General features: G+C 37.4%; 1 protein-coding gene, 1 long non-coding RNA gene and 1 pseudogene across 7 annotated transcripts; 2 read left to right on the top strand and 1 right to left on the bottom strand.

Moving 5' to 3' along the window:
• The window catches only part of LOC112029513 (uncharacterized), a 13,368-nt pseudogene extending 11,205 nt beyond the window's left edge, over nucleotides 1–2,163 (top strand).
• A 2,007-nt stretch (nucleotides 2,164–4,170) lies between these two features.
• On the top strand, nucleotides 4,171–10,348 carry LOC112029510 (uncharacterized). Of its 6 annotated transcripts, XM_065774369.1 has the most exons (11): nucleotides 4,171–4,296; nucleotides 4,765–4,836; nucleotides 4,913–4,987; nucleotides 5,543–5,626; nucleotides 6,470–6,556; nucleotides 8,088–8,157; nucleotides 8,258–8,349; nucleotides 8,542–8,583; nucleotides 8,696–8,776; nucleotides 9,876–9,982; nucleotides 10,077–10,348. In XM_065774369.1, the coding sequence occupies exons 1-10, from the start codon at nucleotides 4,270–4,272 to the stop codon at nucleotides 9,945–9,947; spliced, it is 702 nt and encodes a 233-aa protein (XP_065630441.1). In that variant the 5' UTR covers nucleotides 4,171–4,269; the 3' UTR covers nucleotides 9,948–9,982; nucleotides 10,077–10,348. The 6 variants fall into 6 exon arrangements, with proteins under 6 accessions (XP_065630441.1, XP_023917965.2, XP_065630440.1 ...); XM_024062197.2 differs by having other exon boundaries at nucleotides 6,476–6,556; nucleotides 9,876–10,348; XM_065774368.1 differs by having other exon boundaries at nucleotides 9,876–10,348.
• An 8,498-nt stretch (nucleotides 10,349–18,846) lies between these two features.
• Nucleotides 18,847–21,466, bottom strand: LOC136067913 (uncharacterized). The gene is made up of 3 exons (XR_010629308.1): nucleotides 20,949–21,466; nucleotides 19,871–20,845; nucleotides 18,847–19,782 (listed from the first exon to the last, which is right to left on the bottom strand). It is a non-coding gene; the product is annotated as an uncharacterized LOC136067913 (long non-coding RNA).
• Between the last annotated feature and the right edge of the window lie 3,277 nt (nucleotides 21,467–24,743).

The following is a 24,743-nucleotide window of genomic DNA, read 5'->3' as shown; positions in this document are numbered from 1 at the left end:
GTGCTGGACGACATTTAGTTACATGGTCCAAGTGTCTACACTTTGACTCAAAGACTCTAACTTATCCATTTGTACCCCCCCCCCCACCTTTTTTTTTTTTTTTTTTTTTTTTTTCTTCAGATTGAGGAGGGGACTGTGCTTTATGTTGCTGGGGACTGATCACAGGGCATCCTTTGATACTGCCCTTCATAAAACAAGTGGTTAGTTTGCTAATCTTTGAGTATCCATTAACAGAAATCCAAAATTGTAAGATGTAAATAATGGACATAAGAGGTATGTTAGACATGTAAGACTTATGTTAAGTAATTAAAAAAAAAAAAAAAAAAAAAGAAAAAAAAAAAAAAAAAAAAAGAAAGAAGAAGAAGAAGACAGAAGACAGAAGCCATCTGACCCATCTAGACTGCGTTGGGGACGAAGATGCTAGAGCTTCCTGGAATGTTCTTGAATGAGGGAGAAAAGGAAAATAAAAGAAGGGGGTAGAGATAGTGGCCACGTGTGTGGAGGAGGAAAAACAAGAAAAAAAAATGAAAGTATGGATGAAAGTGAATTGAAGAAAGGAAAAATAATATAAAAAAAAAATCTTAATTGAGAAATGCTACCGTAATATTTTCACAATAAATTTTAAGTAATAGATTGTTATTAGTTAATATTGGTTAGTAAAAAAATAATTTTAGTAGTGAATTCAAATTAGAACTAGTAACAACTTTCCAAATAAATTTTGTTGTGAAAATATTGCGAAAAATGTTGTGAACATAACACTTCTCATAATAAATTTTATAGAGTAAGTTATTATTAGTTCTCATTTGGACCTACTAATGACATTATTATTTTTTTATCTATCATTAACAACTTGTCATATACTCATATAGACTTTATTGTGAAATTTTTGAAAAAATGTTGTGTCCATAACTTGCATTAAGAGGGATAATTAAAACAAAAAATTCTTTTATATATATATTGTCCTTTTTGGTAATTTACCCTTCAAACTGTCACTTTTATAAGTGTTAGCAAAACACTTAGCTTTTTCCAAAAAACACTTTTTAAAGTTTTTACCAAACACTCAACTTTTTAAAAAAACACTTTTTCATTATGCACTTTTTTAAAACTCCACTTTTTCAAAAAGCCGAACCAAACTCACCCTAATGTGCACTACTTTGGTTTTTCAAAATGAGTTATCCAAACGCTGGCCCCTGTTAGTTTTCATTGTTATGCTTATTCCCCTTCATGTTGTTACAGTTACTGATTCTTTTTCTATAGAAGAAAACATGGGGGTATATGATTGTTGAGGCCATTTATCATTGTCCAACTTGTTAAGACTATAGAGGTTAGGATTTGGTAAACAAAATAATGTTGACATGTCAATGGTGGAGAAGAATTTGGACACCATGTGAGAACCGAAGAAGCAATAATGGTTATTCATTTTACCTGTCAAAGGCTACGAAACACAGAAATGGTGGGCCTAAAGCAAGTCCAAAAGGAAAAAGAGTAGCAATACATCTTATTCTTCTCCTCCAAGTACAATTTACTCAAATTGCCAGTCCAAAATGATACATTGCTAAAATCATGTCAATTTCATACGTTGTTTACCCAAAAAAAAGAACACATGTAAAACAAAACAATTGGAGTCTTTAGACTCTTTACAAGCCACGTCGCTAGGATCATTTTTTTTTTTTCATGGTTTTTATTTTTGGTTATTTCCATTTTTACTAGCTGAATTGGAGTGAAGGGCTATTGAATATTAACAAAGTAAATATTAGGTCTTAAACGAGATAGAAGGATGGAAGCTACAGCTAGGAGGCTTGAAATTGGTTGTTTGGGTTTGCTAAGCATTTTGATCATTCTTCACGTCCCAAAACCGTAAGCTCTTAATGTTGTCTGATGTGATCCATTAATTATCATTTGCATTCTTCTTCTTACTGTTTGTCAATTCTATACTCACATGAGATCCATATGTTGTGAGAGAAAGGATGCATGAGATGGTATCTCATGCGCCTGACGCATACACTATTTTTCAGAGGATGCATATTTTATACGCATGAGATGCTTTCTTGACATGATAACTACACCTTTCTCACTAATAGTTATTGCATTACAAATCATTGGTTTCAGCTGAGAGAGCATGAGCAAGAGTTCGTGTTTATGCTGTTGGACAATGCAGAGTGAGTGATCATTGAGACTATTTTTCCATCCCTACTGGCTCCATATTGGTTGTGCCATTGGAGCTAGTAATAACTTGATACGTACATCCATTCCAGTGAGAACCGAGCAAGCTGTCATAATGTCCTGCCAGTGTATGAATACGTGCCTTGCTACCTATTTCCCAAACCCTACAAACATTAGCAGGTATACCACAAGTAAACTGTGTATAGTGGGATAAACAACCAAGCTGTAAACATCACATAGATGGTCGCCATAATAAGATTGAATAAGCTTATACTTTTCAAGGTCTTGTCATTTTGCTAAGAACACTTCCAGTTTTCCTACTTATACCTGCATCAAAGGCATTACTTATTAGTCATTTAACACATCTTTGGATGAGTTGCGTAAAATAACCAGTGCTATAAATTTCCTTTTAGTAAAAAAAGTTTCAACAAACAACACTGAATTAAAATTAAGGGAGAATATCTTCCTCTAAAATATTTGAGAATAAATTGGGTTGGGTCAGGAGCTGGTGTAAAAAGTGTGTTTTACGCTAGCCATTCCTAACCCGCCATGTCACCATTTTTTTTTTTTTTTTTTCAGAAAAAAGTTTAAGCCTCTCTTTCTCTTCTCCAAACCCACATAATTCTACCGGGACCTCTTGCACCTCTTCAACAATTACAGGAAACTGACAATTACAAAAACATGGTTCGGCAACACTTGGATTTGGAAACAATACAAAGCAGACTTTTTTTTTTTTTAAGCAAAAATGACTAAGCCTTAAGCATCTCCCCCTCTCTTTCTCTTCTCTCCTCACCCAATCTCTCCATCTCTGAATCAAACCCATGACCCCCATGGCCGGAGCTTCAAAGCTCAACACAAGCCACCAACACCATTGCCAACACAGCACACACACATCCAGCCATAGAAAACCCGAAGCCCCAAAATCTCACCGCAAAAACATAGCCACACCCAAGCCAAAAATCCAACCTTTTGAACACCCAAAACTCGAAACAAAAATCCTTTCTTTCTAACACCCCCAAACCCAAATCAAAATCCGTCCTTTTTCCAAATGATTAAACCCCAAAAAGAAACCAAATCCCCAAACCCACAAACAGGCAGGCAATAAAAAGAGAAACATTTGAACAACAGTAAAAAATAAAAAGATAAAGAGAAATAGAGATAGAGAGAGAAGCCGAGGGTTGGTGACTTGTGTTGAGCTTTGAAGCTCTGGCAATGTGCCATTCTTCACAAAGTGAGTAAATTTTGGATTCCAGAGAAGTTCTGGATAGTGGATTTTTGCTGATTTGAAAGAGGCTAAGTCGGAGCCAGCTTGCAAGGGACTGGATGTAATCCCTTTGGGCCTTGACCAGGTTGCTAAAGGACTGGAACCATTGCTGGACCTCAAGCTCGAGCTGGAGAGTTGATTGTTTGTGAATCTCGAATGTGGCTTCAGTTGATGGGATGGTTTTGAGGTATTTCAGCTGCTAAACTATGCGGGTTTGGAGAAGAGAAAGAGAGGCTTAATCTTTTTTCTGAAGAAAGAAAAAAAAAAAAAAAAAAAAGTGACGTGACGGGTCAGGATTGGCTAGCATAAAACACACCTTTTACACTAGCTCCTGACTCAATTAATTCTCAAAATATTTTCTTAATAGCTTGGTTTATTTTGTTAAAATTTACCCAATTTTTTTAGTAAAAGTACTGTTATACTTGATTTTTTTTATTATCTATAAAAATGTGATTTCCTTTTTAAAAATTAAAACAAAACTAAAATCAAACCAGAAAAATAATAAACAATTGATGATAATCTAAGAATTTTGGATTAGCTTTCGAAGACGGAGGCCCATAAAATCCGAAAGTAAAACTGGCTTAAAATCGATGTTTATTGTGGTCAGATTCCATAAAAATCTGGCAGTTGTTATTAAAAAAAGAAGTGGGCCAAAATACTTGGAAAAACCCAAAAAGGGCTTTCTTCTTTAGTTCGGCCCAAACCATAGCACAGATAAAAAGCCCAAAGGTTTATTAAGATTTTCTACTTTATTCCTTAGTATAAACCGCGTAGCTAACGCATCTACCTGAACCTCCTCTTCTTGCTGCACCTGTCTTCGTTGGAGCTCGAAAGAGAGAAACATGGAAGCAACCACTTCTCCATTCAAGGTATGTATGACTCCTCCAAAAAAAAAAAAAAAAAAAAATTCAAACATTTTGGTTACTCTTCGAAGGAATTATAGAAAATAAGAAATAAATATCTTCCAGGTTCCAACCTTGGCAATTTCTTCGCTGACTGAGTATGTTATAGTATAAGTTATAACTGAGAGCAGTGAAATTTTAATCTTTTGAGAATGTAGAACTGGGTATTCATGGATTTTTCTATCAAATGAAACCCCATGAACATTTTAAATTTTACTTTTGGGACCATTGAACATTTTATTCTATTCTGTTTTTTTTTTTTTTTAAATTTTGTTTGTGGTAAGAGATGTTTTATCTTAAATTTTAGGACTATACAATAAAGTTTTTGCCTGAAGTCATGTAAAATTTGATGTGGACATGAAGTTATGACCTTTGAGATGATTGATTTATGATTTATCCACCATTGTTGAGTGTTAGTGTGTGCATCTTGTGCAGATAGTTTTGGGATCATCGTCAATAGCACGTCGAAAAATATTAGCTGAGATGGGTTATGAATTCACGATTATGGTATTTTTACTCTCAGCTAGCTACTAAATTTTATTTCATGTTGATAGCCAGAAAGTTGACTCCTTTAATTACTTAGACTGCAGATATTGATGAAAAATGCATCCGAAAGGAAAAGCCAGAGGACTTGGTTATGGCTCTTGCTGAGGCTAAGGTGGGGATTTTTATCTTGAATTTCAAATTCAAAGTACATTAGTAAGTGTTTTATATATTCTAACTTGGGGTTTTAAGGTTTTTTTTTTTTTTTTTTTTTTTGGGGGGTAAGTTGCAAATGCATCTAGTGGGTCTTGAACCGACTGGCCTCACCCTGCATCCCATTATTAAGGGAGAAGGAATTGCCAATTGAGTTATCGCTCATTGGCAACTTTGGGTTGATATGTACACTACGGCTATAAAGAATTCTCATTCTTATGCTAATTATCATACAGAAGGAATATGGATATTAAAACTCTCCTACAATTATTAATCAATACTTTCAAACTGTTGAAACACTGTAGTGATCTAAATGCTTAATTTATAGACCATTCTTGTGATTATGTAGAAGGATGTAGATCGTTCTTGTTTTACTTTTGATTTTAGTAGTCATTCACTGTCATGCTTTCTGTCTGTATGTGTTTATTGTCTTATTGTTCTGTTCGTAACACAAATGAAGGGTGGGAATGTTTACTTTTAATTTTCTTCCATTGATTGAGTGTGTGTTGCATCTCAGGCTGATGCCATCTTATCAAAACTACAAACTATCAGTAATCAAGAGAAGGATGACGAACAAAAAATTTTGATTGCGGCTGACACAGTATGTCTTGCTTTCTTTTTTATTTTTCTATCGACTCAACTCTCTGTTTCAACAACAGGGTGTATTAGGTCTGGTATCACCTAGTGCCATTTATGGACTGAGGATACATTGCCTTTAGAGAGAGGAACTATTGTTCTTCAGTTCCTGCACCACAGATCTTGCATTTCACAGTATCTTCATAGTCAGACATGAGTGCTTCACTTCCATTGCTTTGTTAAGCACAGATGTAATGTAGTTCATGCTGTTAGTCAAGGGAGGGAGATGAGGCCATTCTGGTTAGGTTTTCTCTTCCTTTCGTAAAAACCCAAATCAAAGTTGTTTATCAATGGTAGATGAATATCTGGATATAACAGATGTAAACCTGGATTTGGATTTCATTACCATGCTATTTTCTGAGCATGGATATCAGAACATATGTATTTAGTTAATCTTTCAAACAAATTGTAAATCTATATGCTTGTTGTGATCATTGATTTGGAATCAATATTGATTGGAATCAATATTATGGCTGTTGGTTACTCTTTGTTTTAAAGGCTAGATTTGTCTTAATTTGGGACATTGACTGCACACTCATTATTTGTTAAGTGGAAAACCAATATACTGATTATGGTGCTGCAATATTCAACTTTTGCATCTATGGAATTATATCTTTTTAATGCACTTTGTGTTTGTTTCTGCTCTCTCTGCCAGCAACATGCGTATTTCTATATCATTTTTTTGATTCGTAACATGCATAGTTCCGTACAATCATTATTGACATGGTTATTGTCTCAATACAGTCTACTGGTTTCTGGTTGTAGTGGAACTGTGACTCTGTACTGACAATAGCTGATGGAACCTTACTCTCAGGCAGAAGCCATCTTACAAAGGCTCCCCATTGGTGACAATGTAAAGGATGCTGAGCCAACATTGTTAGTTACTTGTGACCAAGTATAAATCAAGTCCTTTGATATGTTTATATTCCTGATTTATTGCACTTATCTTGCATTTTCATTTTTCAACCTAGGAAATAAGTGTCCACAATATGTAAAGGATGCATAGGGAATTGGCTGGTAGAGTTTAGTTGGAAACTAACCTTCTTTCCATGCCAACCTAGATAAGTCTAATCTATTAAGACCTATGCTCCGTTAGTTTTGCTATAAAATATTTTCAGGTGCTTGGTGTGACATAAAATTCTCCAAGCACAAGCCACCAAAACTGCTGCCTCTCAGCCACCATCAGTGGCTTCATCCACCTGACTGGCGACCCAGCCACTAGATTGGGGGGGTGGGGGGGGGGGAGAGCCACTATGTGTTTTTGTAAAACCTTTTACCAATTTATTTTGGTAAAATGTTTTACAAAATTTTATAAAGGATTTTATGGACAATGGAAAACAATTTCTGGTTTGACCAAATTTTACAGTGAAATAAACTGGGCATTAATCTTCTGATTAACCAAGTGCTGCCAGCAATGATTTAATTCTTTCAGATCAGAATTCATAAGTAACAGATGGGTTTCAATTCCAGCACATATCTGGAACTTTGTGGGAGCCAAAAGAACTTATCTGATTGCTAGAAAACCTCCAGCTGTGGGCTTGGTACCAGGCCCAACCTTTTTTCCTTTATTTCTCTTAGGCTTTATTTAAAACTATCAGCTGTGGGCATACTTCTAGCCATCTAAAATTTGCCTGCCAACTTCAACATTGAAACGTTTTTAACATAAAGTGACATGAATAAGCTCTCCCCCCCCACCCCCTTCCCACCCGCGCGGAAATCAACACACACTCTCTCTAATGGAATTACTCTATTAATTAATTTATTTTCTTGAATGCTAGAATATCATTAAGGCTAAATTTACATTGCCAGAAATTCAATAATTTCCAATGAAATTTGTGTCTTGCACTTATGCCTTAACCCTTTTTTTCTCTACGGGTGGGAAATTAACAAACAAAAGTATAAGGAAACGGTGATATTAAGGAAAAAAAAAAAACCTTAACTTCTGTGCTCTGCTTTTGTTTCTTGGAACATCTCCGCCATAGATCTTATTCCTAGTTTGCTTATTATGGATAATCTGAGGAGTGGCAAAAACTTCTATTTAGCCTAGGGCAAATTAACAGAATATGTATCTCTGTATGTCATGGGATGCGGCATACTTTTAGGCGAATAAAAGGTATTTGTACTCTCAAAGGAACATTTCCTAGTTTGCATGACATATGTAGATTAGAGGCTAGAGTTTTCTTCACCACCTGTTGGTATCTATATCATTATGATCTTGCACATGCCCTCAATAATTCTGGAGAGATATTATGGACACTGATGTTTCTTATGCCCATATGTGCAAATTGCACCTTGTATCCTCAAACATAAATGGCCTTCTGGTGACAAGAATTGTTTGTAGATGTAGGAATGTTCATTTTTTACCTTGTTAGGAACTGAACTTTATTTTGTGTTATTTCTTACTGTTATTATCAAATGATCTGGAGGTGGTGGTCTATGAAGGTGCGGTCAGGGAAAAACCATCCAGTAAGGAAGAAGCACGGCAGTTTTTGAAAGGTTTGCTTAACTCTCTGCTCCCCCCTCGCCCCCTTTTTTTCTAGTTCCCTATTGTTTTCCTATTTAATAACTCAGGAAATTTTATCAACATGGATTGCAGACTATTCTGGAAGCCACGCAGCAACTGTGGGATCAGTGCTTGTGACAAATCTTAAGACGGGATTCAGAAAAGGAGACTGGGACCGAGTGGAGGTACCATATGCTTTTATTGCTTTGTGAAACTCAGTAATTATTGTTGAGGGTTTTTTTTTTTTATAATTTAAATCTTGTCCTACTAGTGTTCCATTGAAAAGCTATTCCATTTTTTCTTGAGTATCAAGGCTCTTAATTATTGTCTTTAGAGATACATTTGCCAAATTTTACTTATGTGGTGATGCATTGCAGATCTATTTCCATACAATACCAGATGAAACCATTGAGAAACTGGTAATAGTTGTTTTCTTTCATTTAATTTGGGGGTTGCTTCTGCATCATTTGGTGAGATAATGATTTATTGGCTATAGCACTCCACTGATCTTTTCCCCCCCTTTATTTTCAGATTGAGGAGGGGACTGTGCTTTATGTTGCTGGGGGACTGATCATAGAGCATCCTTTGATACTGCCCTTTGTAAAACAAGTGGTTAGTTTGCTAATCTTTGAGTACCCGTTAACAGAAATCCAATATTGTAAATAATAGAGATAAGAGGTATAAAGGAAAAGCAGAGTTTCATTTCAAAAACTGTGGTCCCCTCTATTGATTCCTAAAATTTAGTTGATGGGATGTTTTCCCCAAAACCTCATGTATTGACCTTCCGATACACTTGCATAAACTGATTGATTTTTTATTTTTATCCTTATTATTTTTATTATTGGTAAGTTACATATTCACCTAATGAGTCTTGAACCCTATGACATCACCCTTCACTTTATTTTTACAAGGAAAGGAGGTGTCATTGATGCATGGCAGACAATTTGTTACATTTTAGACATGCCTTTATTTGATCCTTTTAATTTGTGCCTGTTACTTAGAATATTGATTGAATAATTAAATTCACTCCTTTTCTATCAAACTAAACCTTTTGGGATTAATGGTAATTTGTATAGTCTAAGAGCAAGTGGTCCTAAATTCAAACCACGTCTTCACTTTGTAATTTATTCCGCATGTTGGGTTGCATTTAAGTATTCCATGTATTGGGTCTTTGAATTGTGGGGAAGCTTGGGCCCACATATGAGGAGTGTTAGAATATTGACTAATAATTAAACTCACCTTTTTATAAGATTTAAGTTGAGCTAGTTTTGGGTTGGCAACTTGGAAGTTCAAAGGCAAAACAAATACGATGTGTCTATAATTCATTTTGCTTCAATTTCTTGAAGCATTTATCCAGGGAAGTAAATTTGTCTTTCAATTAGGCAGGGTGATGGTCTTGAATCTCTTGATCAAAACTTTTCCACCATCAATAATACTGAGAAACTTTCTTGTGTCTCTGAATATTAGCTGTTAGAGATTAATTCATTGCAAGGTTGCTTTGATAAGTACTTATAAAAAAGAAGGTTGCTTGGATAAGTTGCTTCAATGTTTTCCAAATGGCTTGTCTTTAGCTTTGGTCTGGGTTACTAATTACTGACAAATATTTCTTTCAAGTTTTGGTAGACATTAATTAGTATGCCCAAAAAAAAAAAAAAAAAAAAAAAAAAAAAAAAAAAAATTAAGGCATGATAATTGGTGATACTCTGTGCAGGTTGGGACAACTGACAGTGTGATGGGACTCCCCAAAGCTCTCACTGAAAAGCTTATAAAGGAGGCCCTCTAGCTGCTGTAGCCATTTCAATCTTCCAGTCCTATTCGGTATTTTACCCAATTGACACAATTTATCCTCCTGTTATTTGACCTCTGATCTTGTTTCTTCAAATTTCGTAATTGATTGCTCCGGTTCATTCAGGATTAAGGCTTGTTGTTAGTGTTAATTGCTCCAGTTCACGTGCACCTGTTGCGCACCGCTTTTATTTTTCAAAATGAGTTATCCGAATGCTGGGCCCTATTAGCTTTCATTGTTATGCCCCCTTCATATTGTTACAGTTAATGATTCTTTTCCATTAGAAGAACACATGGGGTTTATGATTGTTGAGGCCATTTATCATTGTCCAACTTGTAGAAGCTATAGAGTGTAAGATTTAGCAAGCAAAATAATGTTGACAAGTCAATGGTTGAGAAGGATTTGGTCATCATGTGAGAACTGGAGCAGTCATGGCGATTCATTGTAACTGTCAAAAGGCTACGAAACACAGAAATGGTGGGCCGCAAGCCACCAAAAAAAGGAAAAAGAGCATTGGCAATACAGCCTGTTCTTCTTCTATAAAAGCTATTTACTCAAATTGCCAGTCCAAAATAATACATAGCTAAAATCATGTCAATTTCATTTGTCGTTTACCCGCGCACACACACACAATGTAAAACAAAATAATTGGAGTCCTAACAAGCCACGTCTCTGTTTTCATTTCTATGTTTATTTTAGCTGAATTTGGAATGAAGGGCTATTGAATATTAACAAGTAAATATGAAGTCTTAAACGAGATAGGAGGTCTTGTAGGAGGCTTGAAATTGACGTGTGTACGGGGAGGCATCTTCATCTTTTTTCAACATTTTAATGGTCTTGTTATAGGAGAGGGCAGCTTCTCTCTCCACCAAGCGAGTTAGGGTGCAGTTGTATAGGTTTGCTAGACATTCTGATCATTCTTCCAGTCCTAAAACAATAAGCTCTCGTGGTTGTAACCATAAGCTCCCATTGTTGTTGTTTGATGTGACCCATTAGTTATCTTAGGCATCATATATCATATATGTATTTTGACTCTTACAGTGTGTTGATTCTACAGTCGCATGAGATCAATATATTACAAGAGGGAGACTGCATGTATCATATACATGAGATGCTTTCTCGATGTGATCGTTACACCTTTCTCATTGGTAGTTATTGCATTACTTATCATTGCTTCGCTACACCTTTCTCATTGGTAGTTATTGCATTACTTATCATTGCTTTCAGTCGAGAGAGCATGGTTCTTCTCGATGCAGAGAGCGTTGCCACTGTTTTTCCATACTTACAGGCTCCAAAATGGTTGTGCCATGTGAGCCAATAACAACCTGCTCTATACGTATAGTGAAAAACCAAGCAATCTGACATTATGTCCCGCTAGTCCATGTATATGCACCTTGCTAGCTATTTCCCAAACTATTCAGACTGAATCACGTACACCGCCACTAAAAGTAACTAAAGTGTGGGTAGTGGAATGAGCAGCCAAGCGTAAAAGCAACACTTTAGATGGTCACCATAAGATTTGATAAAGCTACATAGTACAAGGTCTTATCATGGGCTGTCAGAGAACAAAACAAGTATGCTTGTTGCTTACAGCAAGGTCTAGGATTTGTTAATGTTCACTGCTCACTGCCCTGTAAATGTGAGCTTTATTCAGTTATTCTTCCACTTGCAATTGCAAAGTCAGTAGCCCAGTACGTAAGCACACTTTTATTTTTGGATAATGAAAGCATACCTTTTCTTTTGGCTTAGAACAAAACCATATTTTTCCAACTTTTACTTTTTTTTTTTGGGCTGATCAAGGGCAGTGGACATGTGCCATCAGACTCATCACACGTCTTTGGATGAGATGTATGAAATGACGAGTTGCTAAAAAATCCCTCTTAGTAAAAAAAAAAGAAAGTTTCAACTTTCAACGATTGGTTTATTTTGTCTAAGAACAAAGGGTAAACTACATATTTGATTTTTAACTTTTATACTATATTTCAATTTAGTCCATAACTTTTCAATTAGGCCAATTTAGTTTCTAACCTTTTAATATTGTGTCAATTTAGTCTCTAACCTTTAATATCGTGTCAATTTAGTCCATACTATTATATCGTAGATGAAAATTGCTGACATGTCAAATAGTCAAAATAAAATTTAAGTTTATTGTCACATAAACGAAAGCTAATTTTTCATTTTGGTCATTAAACACATCATTAATTTTCATAAAAAAGATAACGCCATAGACTAATTGACACGGTACTAAAAGACTAAGAACCAAATTGACACAATTGCAAGGTTAGAGATCAAATTAAAATATAATGTATAGAATAGAGACTATATACGTAGTTTATCTAAAAACAAATGATTGAGTAATAAATAGATATCCTAAAAATACTGTTATACTTAAAAAATTACAAAAAAATAATTTGTGATTTCTAATTTTAAATGTAGGAAAATATTAATAGACATGAGACTTTAAAAAATATTTTTAGAAACTTTGAAAAAAATAAAATTTTTTTTTTTGGTGGTTAGTGTGGGGCCAGCTATACAAGGAGGTATTGGTAAGTTTGTAGGAATTGGGCCTGCGGCCCAGTGGCCCAATCCAAGGATAGTAATCCATCCGAGAATGATTTAATAAGGGCATGGTACGAATAATATAAGAAGAAGAGCTGAGAATTGCAAATGAAAATTCAAAATGTGTCTGAGGAGAAGGTTCACCTCTGAACGATAGTCCGAGGTAGATGCAACTATCTTGTTACCCTAGATAGTCCACAAGGTTGTATTGTAATTGAGAAATGGATATGGGATAGTGGACGCAACAAATATCTTCTGACGCTGCTACCTCCACATTAAATGATTCCCAGCTAACTCTCTGACCGCATTAATGTTGAGGTGATGCCTGAACAGTGATCAAGCAGTCTTATGGTTGCTAGTTGAAGAGTCTAGGGGTGGGTAGATGGGACAGAAAGGAGTTCCCAAGATAGAACTTACACGTGTACGATGAAAGCAAGGGGAGGAACGTGGTATATAACGTGAAATGGGATGACATTATAGAGGGGTTCTAGCTGTACAAGAAGAAAGGGCTTTTCCTATCGAATAGAGCTAGTTCTTTCACCCACTCTCTAAAAATTTATTGTTTGGGCTTGTTGGACCACTTTTCCTTCTTATTTTTGAAGGCTTTTCCAAATTGAGTCCCTACAATTGGTGCCGTCTGTGGGAAGAACTTGATCTATTTCTAGGGAAAGGCAAGTGCAGTGGTTGAGATGGAAGAGGGAGCACCGCAATAGCCTGTGGTGGACCCACAACAGACAGATGTTAATCCACACCAAGCAGAGTCCAGGGGATCTTAGCATGATAATCCGTTGGTAGTCCATGAACAAAAGGGGGATCGCGAGGGAAGTGTGCGGACAACCTACACTGAAAGAAGTCATTCTCGAGGGAAAAGCCATATTTCCCATGCAAAGAACGACGAGGACATGCAACGTGAGATTAGCAAATTGAAAAGGGAATTGCAACACGAACGACGAAAGCGTAGGTCTCACCACTCCAGGCAATCTTCTGAAGAGTCTGATGACACCAGTTATAGGCGGAGGTCAAGAACTTCGCCCAGTGAATCTTTTTCCTACGATAAGGAGCACCATTGCAGACAAGAGGATAAGAGTTCGCCTCGCCAGGGTTTGGGGAATGACGCCCTGAACAAAACTTTGAGTCAGGTTTCAAAATCACCCTTCACGTGACGTATCGAGGTTGCAGATCTTCCTCGGTGATTCCATCAACTCACGTTCACCATTTATAATGGTCGGACGGATCCAATGGAACATGTTAGCCATTTTAGTCAAAGAATGGTTGTTCATGCTAAGGACGAGGCCTTGATGTGTAAGGTCTTTCCATCTAGCCTGAGCCCAATAGCGATGAGATGGTTCAACAGTCTGAGAGCAAATTCTATTGGCTTCTTTGAAAAGCTCACCCAAGCTTTTGGTGCCCACTTTATCACCTGCAGGAGGGTTTCTCAACCCTTGGGATCGTTATTGTCCATGTCTATGTGTGAGGGGGAGACCCTGAAGGCTTATTCTGATAGATACTGAAAAATGTTCAACGAAGTAAATGAGGCCTATGATGACGTGGCCATTAATACTTTTAAGGCTGGCCTGCCAACCAAGCATGATTTGAGGAAATCCCTGACTGGTAAACCTGTTACCAATGTGCACCAGCTTATGGATCGGATTAACATGTATAGAAGGGTAGAAGAGGATCAGATACAAGATAGAGGAAAGTCCAAGGTAGTCCCTCAGGAGAGGAGGGATTTCAAGTCGGACTGGTATAATAATAACCGACCTCGGAAGGATTTTGGGGGGCAACCAGGATCTGCTAATTCTCAGGTGGTTAACACCGTGTTCCGAGAACCAGTGCAACAGGTTCTGGAGAAGATAAAAGATGAGCCATTCTTCAAATGGCCCAATAGAATGGCAGGGGATCCTGCGAAACGTAATCAAAATCTCTACTGCTAGTATCACTAGGATCATGGACACACTACTGAAGATTGCAGAAATTTGTGGGATCATTTGGATCAGCTGGTCCGAGAACAGAAGTTGACCCAGCTTCTGCACCATTCTAGTGGCCGAGGAAGTTAGGCAAGTTCGACATTTCGGGGGGATGCTTCTTCAGGACCCCCCTTAGGTACAATACACGTTATATTTGCTAACCCGGGTAGAACCGAACCCTACCCCTCCAGGGTAATGTCTGTGCCTCATTGTTTGGATAAGGGATCCAGTTCAATACCGAAGAGAGCCAGATTGGAGGCATCACTGGTTTTAGGCTTTTCAGAAAAGGATAAGAGAGGAACCATACAACCACATGATGACGCTTTGGTGGTTACACTTAGAATCGGGGGGTATGATGTTAGAAGGGTGATGATTGATGAGGGGAGCGCAGCTGAGGTGATGTATCCCGACCTGTATAGGGGGATGAATTTAAGACCCCAGGATCTGACAGCCTATAGCTCCCCGCTGGTGAGTTTTGAGGGCAGATCGGTCATTCCGATGGGCATGATTAGATTGCCTGTGCAGACTGGCTCAAACGTGGTGGAGGTGGATTTTATTGTAGTAGATGCTTTTTCTCCGTACACTGCTATTTTGGGTAGGCCCTGGCTGCATACCTTGGGGCTGTCTCTTCTACACTTCATCAGAAGGTGAAATATCCATCGGGAGGCCAGGTGTTAGAGATATTGGGAAATCAAACCATGGCTAGGCAGTGCTCGATAACGACTATTCAACATCGGCCAAAGGCAGATATTTCGACCACGGCCGAGAATGATTTATAGCAATCAAAGTCTCTAACGACCCTCTTCAGCACATCTGCCGGGGGAGTGGAGTGTGAAAATTTGGAAAGGGTGAGTGTTGGGGATGACCCAGATAAGTTCTTTCAGGTCAGAGTGCAGTTGCCTGTGGTGGAGAAGGAACAATTAGTTGAAGTCCTTAGGAAAAACATTGATGTGTTTGCATGGAATGCTTACGAAGCCCCAAGGGTGGATCCAGACTTCATTTGCCATCATTTGAATATTAATCCCTCTGTTATTCCAAAGAAACAATCACCTCGGCGTCCGTTCAGAGCACATGCCGAGGCAATCAAGGACGAGTTGACCAAATTCAAACAGGCATGGGCTATCAAGAAGGTGTTTTACCCTCAATGGTTGGCTAATACAGTCGTGGTGAAAAAGAAAAATGGAAAGTGGCGCGTATGTGTTGATTTTACGGACCTTAATAAGGCTTGTCCAAAAAACCCTTTCCATATGCCCCGTATAGATCAACTAGTAGATGCAACAGTAGGCCACCCTCGGATAAGTTTCCTAGATGCCTTCCATGGCTATCACCAAATCCCACTAGCATTGGATGATCAGGAGAAGACTGCTTTTCTCACTCTCACTGGAAATTATCACTACAAGGTAATGCCTTTTGGCCTGAAGAATGCAATGTCTACTTACCAACGGATGATGACGAAGATGTTTGAGCCACAGTTGGGCAGGAGCATCGAAGTCTATATTAATGATATGGTTGTGAAGAGCAGAGTAGTGATTGAGCATGTGACAGACCTTACCAACACTTTTGAGATTTTAAGAAAACACAAATTGCGACTGAACGCGTCCAAGTGTGCATTCAGAGTGAGCTCGGGGAAGTTTTTGGGCTACATGGTGACTCACCGAGGAATTGAGGTGAACCCCGATCAAATCAGAGCCATAAGTAGCTTGCAAGCACCTCGGAATCCCAAGGAGGTCCAGAGATTGACTGGGATGACCGCTGCTTTGAATAGGTGCTTATTACTTAGAAGATTTGGATGAAAAACCTGTACTCCATCCCTGGAATGTAAGCAACCTAAGGAAGTATTATTATTAATAAGAACAATTCTGTTTTCCTTCCTTTTACAATTTGTCCTAATTCTGCAACTTGTGCTTCTAAGTCCATTGAAGTATTAAACAGAAACTAAGTTATGTCAGGCCCTCGAACCACAAACTTAGTGAAAATTAATATAGTATGACATCCTTTGAAGTATTAAACAGAAACTAAGTTATGTCAGGTCCTCGGATCATAAACTTAGTGAAAATTAATACACTATGACACATATTGAAGTATTAAACAGAAATTAAGTTATGTCAGGTCCTCGGACCACAAACTTAATGAAAATTAATATATTATGACATCCTTTGAAGTATTAAACAGAAACTAAGTTATGTCAGGTCCTCGGATCACAAACTTAGTGAAAATTAATACACTATGACACATATTGAAGTATTAAACAGAAACTAAGTTATGTCAGGTCCTCGGACCACAAACTTAGTGAAAATTAATACACTATGACATCCTTTGAAGTATTAAACAGAAACTAAGTTATGTCAGGTTCTCGAACCACAAACTCAGTGAAAATTAATACACTATGACATCCTTTAAAGTATTAAACAGAAACTAAGTTATGTCAGGTCCTCGGATCACAAACTTAGTGAAAATTAATACACTATGACACATATTGAAGTATTAAACAGAAACTAAGTTATGTTTTCAGCAATCAAACACTTGGCATGCATCTTAAGAGATTCATTTTCACATTTAAGATCATCAACAAGTTTGTTAGACAAAACAAGTTTAGCATCCAAGTCCATATTCAAACATTCAAACTCTTTCAGCTTTTCAAGAGAATTTTCAGCAAGATTCTTATATTTCTCAACCAATTTATTGGATTCATTGAGCTTAGCAATCAAATCATCATTTTCACAAATGAACTTGCTCAAATTCTTTTGAAACTTCTTTGCTTCTTTCTTCAAGAGTTTGTCAACAACACTCATAAATTCAAGTAACATGTCATCACAATTATGAGGATTAACACTCATAGAGGCATTATCACAAACACCTGGCATGTTACATTCATCACCAACCAGATCATACAAAGAGGCATACATAGCACAATCCATGGCAAATAAACACAAGGGGTCAAGGATCACACTTAGGTATTTAAACCACAACAAGTGTACCCGTTCTAATACCAATTGAAAGTTCAATATGGGTATGAAACACCCTTGAACGTTTAGACCCCCAGATACAAAAATACCAATTCAAGCTTTATATCAAACAATTAATGTGCGGAATATGATAACAAGCTTATAACAGAATTGATAAAATAATCTAAGCCAAATATAAACACATCCACAGCAGTAAATATAAGACAAAGATAAAGGAAAGAGAGATGCAAACACACAGACAACACACAATGTGTTATCGAAGAGAAAACCGAAGTCCTCGGCGTAAAACCTCACCGCCGCCCTCCAAGCGGTGATAAAATCCACTAAAGAATATAGTTGGGATACATGAACAGCAGAAGACCCTCCAAGCTTAATCTACCTAAGTACTTAAGCCCTCCAAGCTTCTTGCTCCAACGAGGTTACGCCGAACCTATTTATTCTTTAGCTTGCCGGATTCCGCTACTTGACCATAGCATCAACCAATGTATATTGGTTCCTTTCCAAACTGCTTCCCAAAGCACCAAATGGACCTTCTCATAAACGTGGGTGTGGTGAGATAAGAGTTTGGTAAATTACGTCTCAAGGGTATGACAATGGAGAGGAAGAGAGTAGAGGAATTTATAGAGTCTTTTTAGATGAAGATTGGGGATGAGGCAATCTTGGTTTTCTCTAGGGTTTTCTCTCACAAAATTCTCTCTGGAAGCTATCTCAATATGATGGGTATAAGGGTGTATATATAGTAGGGTGAGAAGAGAATGCAAAACGTCAGTTTTTGCCAAACAGGGCAAGTTGGCGACTTGATCTCGCGGCTTGACCAAGTCGCGAATTCAAGTCGCGACATAACGGCTTGGCCAGACTGGAACTTTTGTCTTGTAGTATGACAGCTGGCACGACCCTTCAGCTTCCCAGTATGACTCTCACATGCCTGCCTTTCGCGGCTTGCCAGTCGCGATCCACCCGCAATCCCTAGCCACGAGACTCTGTTTTTCTTGCACACTCTTGAGATTTTCTTCACATCTTCTCACACACTACCCTTACAATTTTTCCACTTAAATACAGGGTTGCTAAGTGCTAAATTACAAGCAAATTGGTCACGGAATAAAGCCAATTAAATGGTTGATTAAATTCAACCTTACAGGAACGTTTTCAAAATGTCTTCTCAAATTTGGACACTTTGTAATGAATTAAAAGCAAGCCTTGGTAAGGTGGTGAAGTTCATGATTATGGTTTACTCTGGTTTCTAACTAGTACACCTAAAGTTAAGTTTTCCTTTATAGTATCAGATTTCCTTTTCACGCAATCATATAAAAACAAAGAATATTTGCACAGAAAATTGCACAAGTGACAGATAAAGCAATAACATCTTATATAAATAAATGTAATATAAGGAAAAATATACATCACATTCCAAATGTCTTCAAAAGATAAATAAAATGGAAAATAAAGAGAATTTAACTAGGTTAATTATGGTTTTAATTTTATTTGGAGCTTGGGTTAGGGAGCTTTGTCGGTTGCTTCTAGAGGAACATCTTTTTCTTTCTCCTTTTGAACTCCTCCAGCAAGCAAGGTGGTTGAAGCTAAAGCATGTTCAAAGTTTTTAGAAGCTGCTCCATCTTTAGGCCCCTCTACTGCCTTGTCCGAAGAAATATCTTTGGCAACTTCAGGCACTTTGGGTTGCTCCTGCTGATTGAGAAGGGGAGGATTCTGAATTTGGGTTTCTTTGGCCGAATCAGCAGCTGTGGAGGATGCATCCTGTGCCTGAGAAGAAGGGCTTAAGGCTCGTATAGCTGGGGGAAAGTAGACGTTCTCTGGTCTCCTCAACTCGGAAGAAGGGTTAAGCCCAGCTTGGTTGAGAGCTTCTATCTAAGTCTGGGCACAGTATATTCGGCATACAGCTGGCACCTCAGCCCTGAATTTGTCCTCCGTTTCAGCTACGCCGATGTCATATCCTTCCTGTTTGGCTTTGTCTTTTTCTTTTTCAGCCTCAGCCTTTGCTGTTTCTGCCTCAGCTTTTGCCTTTTCAGCCTAGTCTCTGAGCCTCTGGGCTTCCTCTAGTTGTTTCTTCAGATTTGATATCTGTTCCTAGGAAGTTGCCAGCTGGTCAATAGCATTACGCAGACGCTTCCTCTAATCCTTGGCCTGCCTCTGAGTGTTCTCCAAAGCTGACTCAGCACTCTTCCAAGCATGTTCTTCCTCAGCTAACTTCTTCTTCAGTTGCACATTGCTTTGTTTAGCAATGGTGAGTGTTTGCACAGCTGTGGCCCGCTTCTTCCTCTCATCATCTAGTTGCTGGCCATAAAAATTAGTTATCTCCTCCATCCTGAAAGTGGCTTGGACAGCCTGGAGGAAAGGGAGTTAGAGATGCAATAAATAAAGTTGTGTGTAGGACATTTATAATTAAAGAAATAAAGCAAGAAAGGTATCATACCATGCCTAAATATCTTTTAGCATTCAGGAAACCTCGTTTTTCCTTATGTCTCTCAGCTCTGTCATGTCCTTGGGAAGTAGGAGGGTTTCCTCTAGGACTGAGGTGACATGGCACCCAATTCTGCCGTTGAAATCCCTAAGTGATGCATCCTCCCTCAAGGACTCACCGCCGAGCATGGGTGCGGGAGCCAAGCCTTGGGCTCCAAGGACTGAGTGGTTGTCCTTCCCGCGACTCGTTGAGGTCCATGGCTAACCTTTTGCTGCTTTGCAGCTCGTTGAGTCTCATATTCAAGAGTCAGATGGGACCTCTCGGCTTCCACCACCTCCTTATCTTTCGAATCCCTCCTCCTCTTCGAATCAATAGGTTTGATCATAGGTGGTTGGAATGGTTGATGAGGGGGAAGAGGAGATTTGGAAGGAGGGGGAAGTTTAGGTTAAGTTGACTTCCCCGGTGCACCCTTTCCAGGCTAGCCTTCAATCACGTCCATCAAACTCCTCTGACTCTTTCTCTAGATGCCCATTTCGTCAAAAACTACCTTGGGAGATGAGGGTTGCTTGAATACTTCGAATTTTTCTGCAGAATCCAACAGTTCTACGACCCCCTCTGAAGTTTCTTCTTCTTCTTCTCTTTCTTTTTCCTCTCTTCCTTCCTGAGGAACAGGGCGCGACAAAGAAGCCCCCAAAGAAGGTGTGGTCGTGTGTAGCGGTTGGGTAAAAGGAGTCCCTACAGGGATTGGAACGCCCTCAGGAACAATAAATCCTTCAAAAGCTACACTGATACAGTGAAGCTGAGGATCCTTAGCCTTTATCACACACATGGGAGCTTAAAATGCTATGGAGATAGGCTTATACCCAAGGATGATATGTGCTACTTTAAGTTGGCCGTCAGATGGGTTCACATACACCTCAGATCGTAAGAGTCTATCCAAACTCTCCCTATTGACTAGTCTGAACTGAGGTCTGGTAGCACATTTATCTGCAAGGTCATTAAAATAGGAAGAAAACTTTGTTAGAAACAAAAATAATTTGAACTAAAGAGTACAATCCAAACTATATAGGCTTATTGCCAAAAACCCCACCTGGTTTTCCCTCTCTAGTCGGACAAGGTAAACCGTCATGCCACTCCCTAGAAAAGATTAAAAAGTCATTTTTAAGCCCTTATTCGATGTAGGGAGACATTGGATTAACCTGACTTCAAGGTGCCTAGACTTGAGATAGTAACCCTGACCCTTTAGATGATTAAGATTATACACCCAGTTCACATCGTGATGGGTCACGCCTAAGTTCATCTTCTCGTTTAGGACTTCTATACTCCCTAACACCCTAAACATATTGGGGGCACACTGGGTAGGAGATAACCTAAAGAATCTAAGATAGCTTGTAGTAAGACTACCCATAGGAATGGTCATCCCTCCCTCTACAAAGGCGATCATAGGGATGACCACTTCTCCTGTCTTCCTATCGTTTACCCATGTTTCTGGAGAAGCATATCTCATACCCACTGTTGGGGGAATCCTATACTTCGATCTAAATGCCTTTATATTCTCCTCGAACTCAACTAGACTTTTAAACCTACCCATTCTCTAAAAGTTATGAAGAAAAGTTAATAAAAAGGGAATGAGAACTAAGAAAGTTCGAGGAGACTTACAGGTTTAAAAAGGTGGTCCTCGGACAGGGTTATGGTATTTATGAACGCATGATGAGGTAAAAGAAAGTGACAGGTTCAATGGATGTGCGCTATGATAATATGATTGTTGTAACTGGAAGGAAAGTTTATTTGAAAAGCTATTTATAATAGCGCAGAAATTGTAAGCGGGAAAAATCCCGCTCATAAATACTGAAAACCCTCCACCGTTAGATTGGCATCTTGCCGTTGAACGTGGGGGACAGAGAGGCTGCCATAATTTAATAATGGCATGCTCCTGACGCCAAAACATCAGAAGTGCGCCTTGGGCAGGTAGAAAGGTGTTCTAGAGAGTAGGAAAAGAGGATGACGGCAAGATATCAAAATCTCCCTTCCGCCGAGGTGACAAAAAGCGAGATTTTTAAGGGCTATTGTGGGGCCAGCTATACAAGGAGGTATTGGTAAGTTTGTAGGAATTGGGCCTGCGGCCCAGTGGCCCAATCCGAGGATGGCAATCCGTCTGAGGATGATTTAATAAGGGCATGGTATGAATAATATAAGAAGAAAAGCTGAGGATTCCACATGAAAATCCAAAATGTGTCCGAGGAGAAGGTTCACCTCGGAATGATAGTCCGTGGTAGATGCAACTATCTTGTTACCCTGGATAGTTCACAAGGTTGTATTGTAATTGAGAAACGGATATAGGATAGTGGAGGCAACAAATATCTTTTGACGCTGCTACCTCCACATTAAATGCTTCCTAGCTAACTCTCTGGCCTCATTAATGTGGAGGTGATGCATGAACAGTGATCAAGCAGCAATATGGTTGCTAGTTGGAGATTCTAGGAGTGGTTAGATGGGACAGAAAGGAGTTTCCAGGATAAAATCTACACGTGTACGGTGAAAGCAAGGGGAGGAACGTGGTATATAACGTGAAAGGGGATGATATTATGAAGGACTTCTGGCTGTACAAGAACAAGAGTCTTTTTTTATCGAATAGAGCTAGTTCTTTCGCCCACTCTCTAAAAATTTATTGTTTGGGCTTGTTGAACCACTTTTCCTTCTTATTTTTGAAGGCTTTTCCAAATTGAGTCCATACAATAATATAAATAGCCCATTTGTGGTAAAAATTAATTCATAGATTTGTGAAGGGTAATTTTATTTCATATATATTTTTGTCTTGCTCTTATTCTATATGAAAAAAAAAATAATAATAAAATAAAAAATAAAAAATAAAAGAGTTAATCAAGTAGCTCATGTATAAATTCAGACTTGTTCAACAAAAAAATATCCAAATTTAAACATATAATCTTGTTTAGCAATGAATTCAAGCTTGACTTATGCGCAAAATAAAATAAAATAAACAAATCTAAAAATTTAAAACTTAGCTCGACTTGACTCATTCACAACCGTAGGTTAGAGTCTCTCTCGGGGAGAGATAACCGATTGGGCATCTACTTCTATGAAAAGCTTGTGGATATTGGATTCCATTGCCATGTTGAGGCCATCACATCACTTTCACATTTTTGCTATAATGCTTAACGTGGTGCTTTTATTTCTAGAAAAACCAGTAAGCCATCTTTCGTTATTGTCTGTGACGATGGCTCTGCCATCCTGCTTGTGGGTTGCCAAAAACTGATTGGTCCGTTTTAAGTTTTGAAAAATCCTCCCAAAGTGGCATACATCTAATTGTGAAGGTAGATCCCTTTGAATTGAGAACAATTGTCCATTTTTCTACTACAAGCCATTTTGATTTCATGTACAAACTAAGATTAGCTCAAATTTTGTAATTTTCCAAATTATCCAAATTTTGAACCTAATTGGTTATTTATTAGGTAGATTTGGAATACAATTATACAAATCTTCTATCTTATTTTTAGTGTTTCGTCAATCACAACTTGTCATATATTTATTTGAATTTTCTTATAAAATTGAGAAAAAAGAATCAAATACATAACATATCATGATTAGTGGAGCACAAAATAGAACAAAAACAGTAAGATATGAGATTAATTTGTATTAGTAGATTTGTACTATATATATAAGAGGATTGCAAGTACACCTGATTATAATTCCTCAAATTATGTTAAAATTTGCACCTTTTTTTTTATGGGATGTTAATTTGCACCTTGAATATTTATTAGGTGTATTTAAAGTATATAAGTGATTACGATTTACAAGTATACTTTATAATTGTAACTTGACTTAGTCAATGGTATCATTTAAAATTTAATGTTAAAAGTTAAAACTTCTGACCGGGCTTTCAAGCTGTGTTGAAGCAACCTCAATAATTGTTTATAAATGTAAATTGATTAAAAAAAAAATTGTACATGTAACCACGCCAAGATAGAAGTTCTTGATATTCAATAAATATAAAAGGAAAAATGATAGAGATGTAAACTTTTTTACAAAAAACTTTTACAAAATGTTTCTCAAAAAAAAAAAAAAACTTTTACAAATTATTGATATGGTGAGTGATTAATGATTATTGGTAAATAAAAAAGTAATGTTATTGATAGGCCTAGATGAAAATCAATAAAATTTTGGCCGCAACAACATTTTGTAAAAATATTATAAAATAATTTGTCGTTGTAACATTACTCAATATAAAAACTATTGAAAAAAATAATAAATGCTATAAGTTTTACGATAATATGGGCATGAAACCAAATAGTCGTTAAATATTTCCTAATACATATCATACAACCCAATTCTAAATTCTATGAATTTGGCTTAAGAAGAATGTGCTAGAACACTTGACATAACCATATATTTTCACATAATAATAATAATTAATATACTTAATATATAATCCAACATATTAATATTTATTTTTTAATTTGTAAAAATTTGATGTGGCATATTGGTATTGAAAGGTGTAAATTGGGATTTTTACATATGATCATTATTGAAATTACGTTGCACATATATAATGTCACATTTCCTTTAAAATCACTTACCATCATTTTTCAACACTTATTTTATTTTATTTTATCAATTATCAACCCTTATTTATTAGTGGAATGTGCCAATGTGGTCTTAGAATGTTACATCATGTACACATAATCATTCTCAGTTAAAGAAAGTTTTTATGGTAAAAGAAAAAAAAAATAATTAATATTTTCACAGCTTTTTTCATTTCTCATAAAAGTGATGTCAAAATTTTTCTAAAATAAATTGTTAACCAATACTCTAAAGACACTTGTTAGCATTTTCCTTAAAAAAAAAAAAAGATAATCAAATGTAATGT

The sequence above is a fragment of the Quercus suber genome, unplaced genomic scaffold, assembly GCF_002906115.3.
Source record: "Quercus suber isolate HL8 unplaced genomic scaffold, Cork oak 2.0 scaffold_91, whole genome shotgun sequence".
In the NCBI taxonomy this organism is placed as follows: Eukaryota; Viridiplantae; Streptophyta; class Magnoliopsida; order Fagales; family Fagaceae; genus Quercus; species Quercus suber.
The sequence above is the reverse complement of the archived record's forward strand: the minus strand, read 5'-3'. Positions and strand labels throughout refer to the sequence as shown.

Coding starts and splice junctions, on each gene's coding strand:
- LOC112029510 (XM_065774369.1), top strand. CDS start 4,270: ATGGAAGCAACCACTTCTCCATTCAAG. Junction 4,837..4,912: donor GTTATGAATTCACGATTATG/GTATTTTTACTC, acceptor TTAATTACTTAG/ACTGCAGATATTGATGAAAA. Junction 4,988..5,542: donor TGGCTCTTGCTGAGGCTAAG/GTGGGGATTTTT, acceptor GTTGCATCTCAG/GCTGATGCCATCTTATCAAA.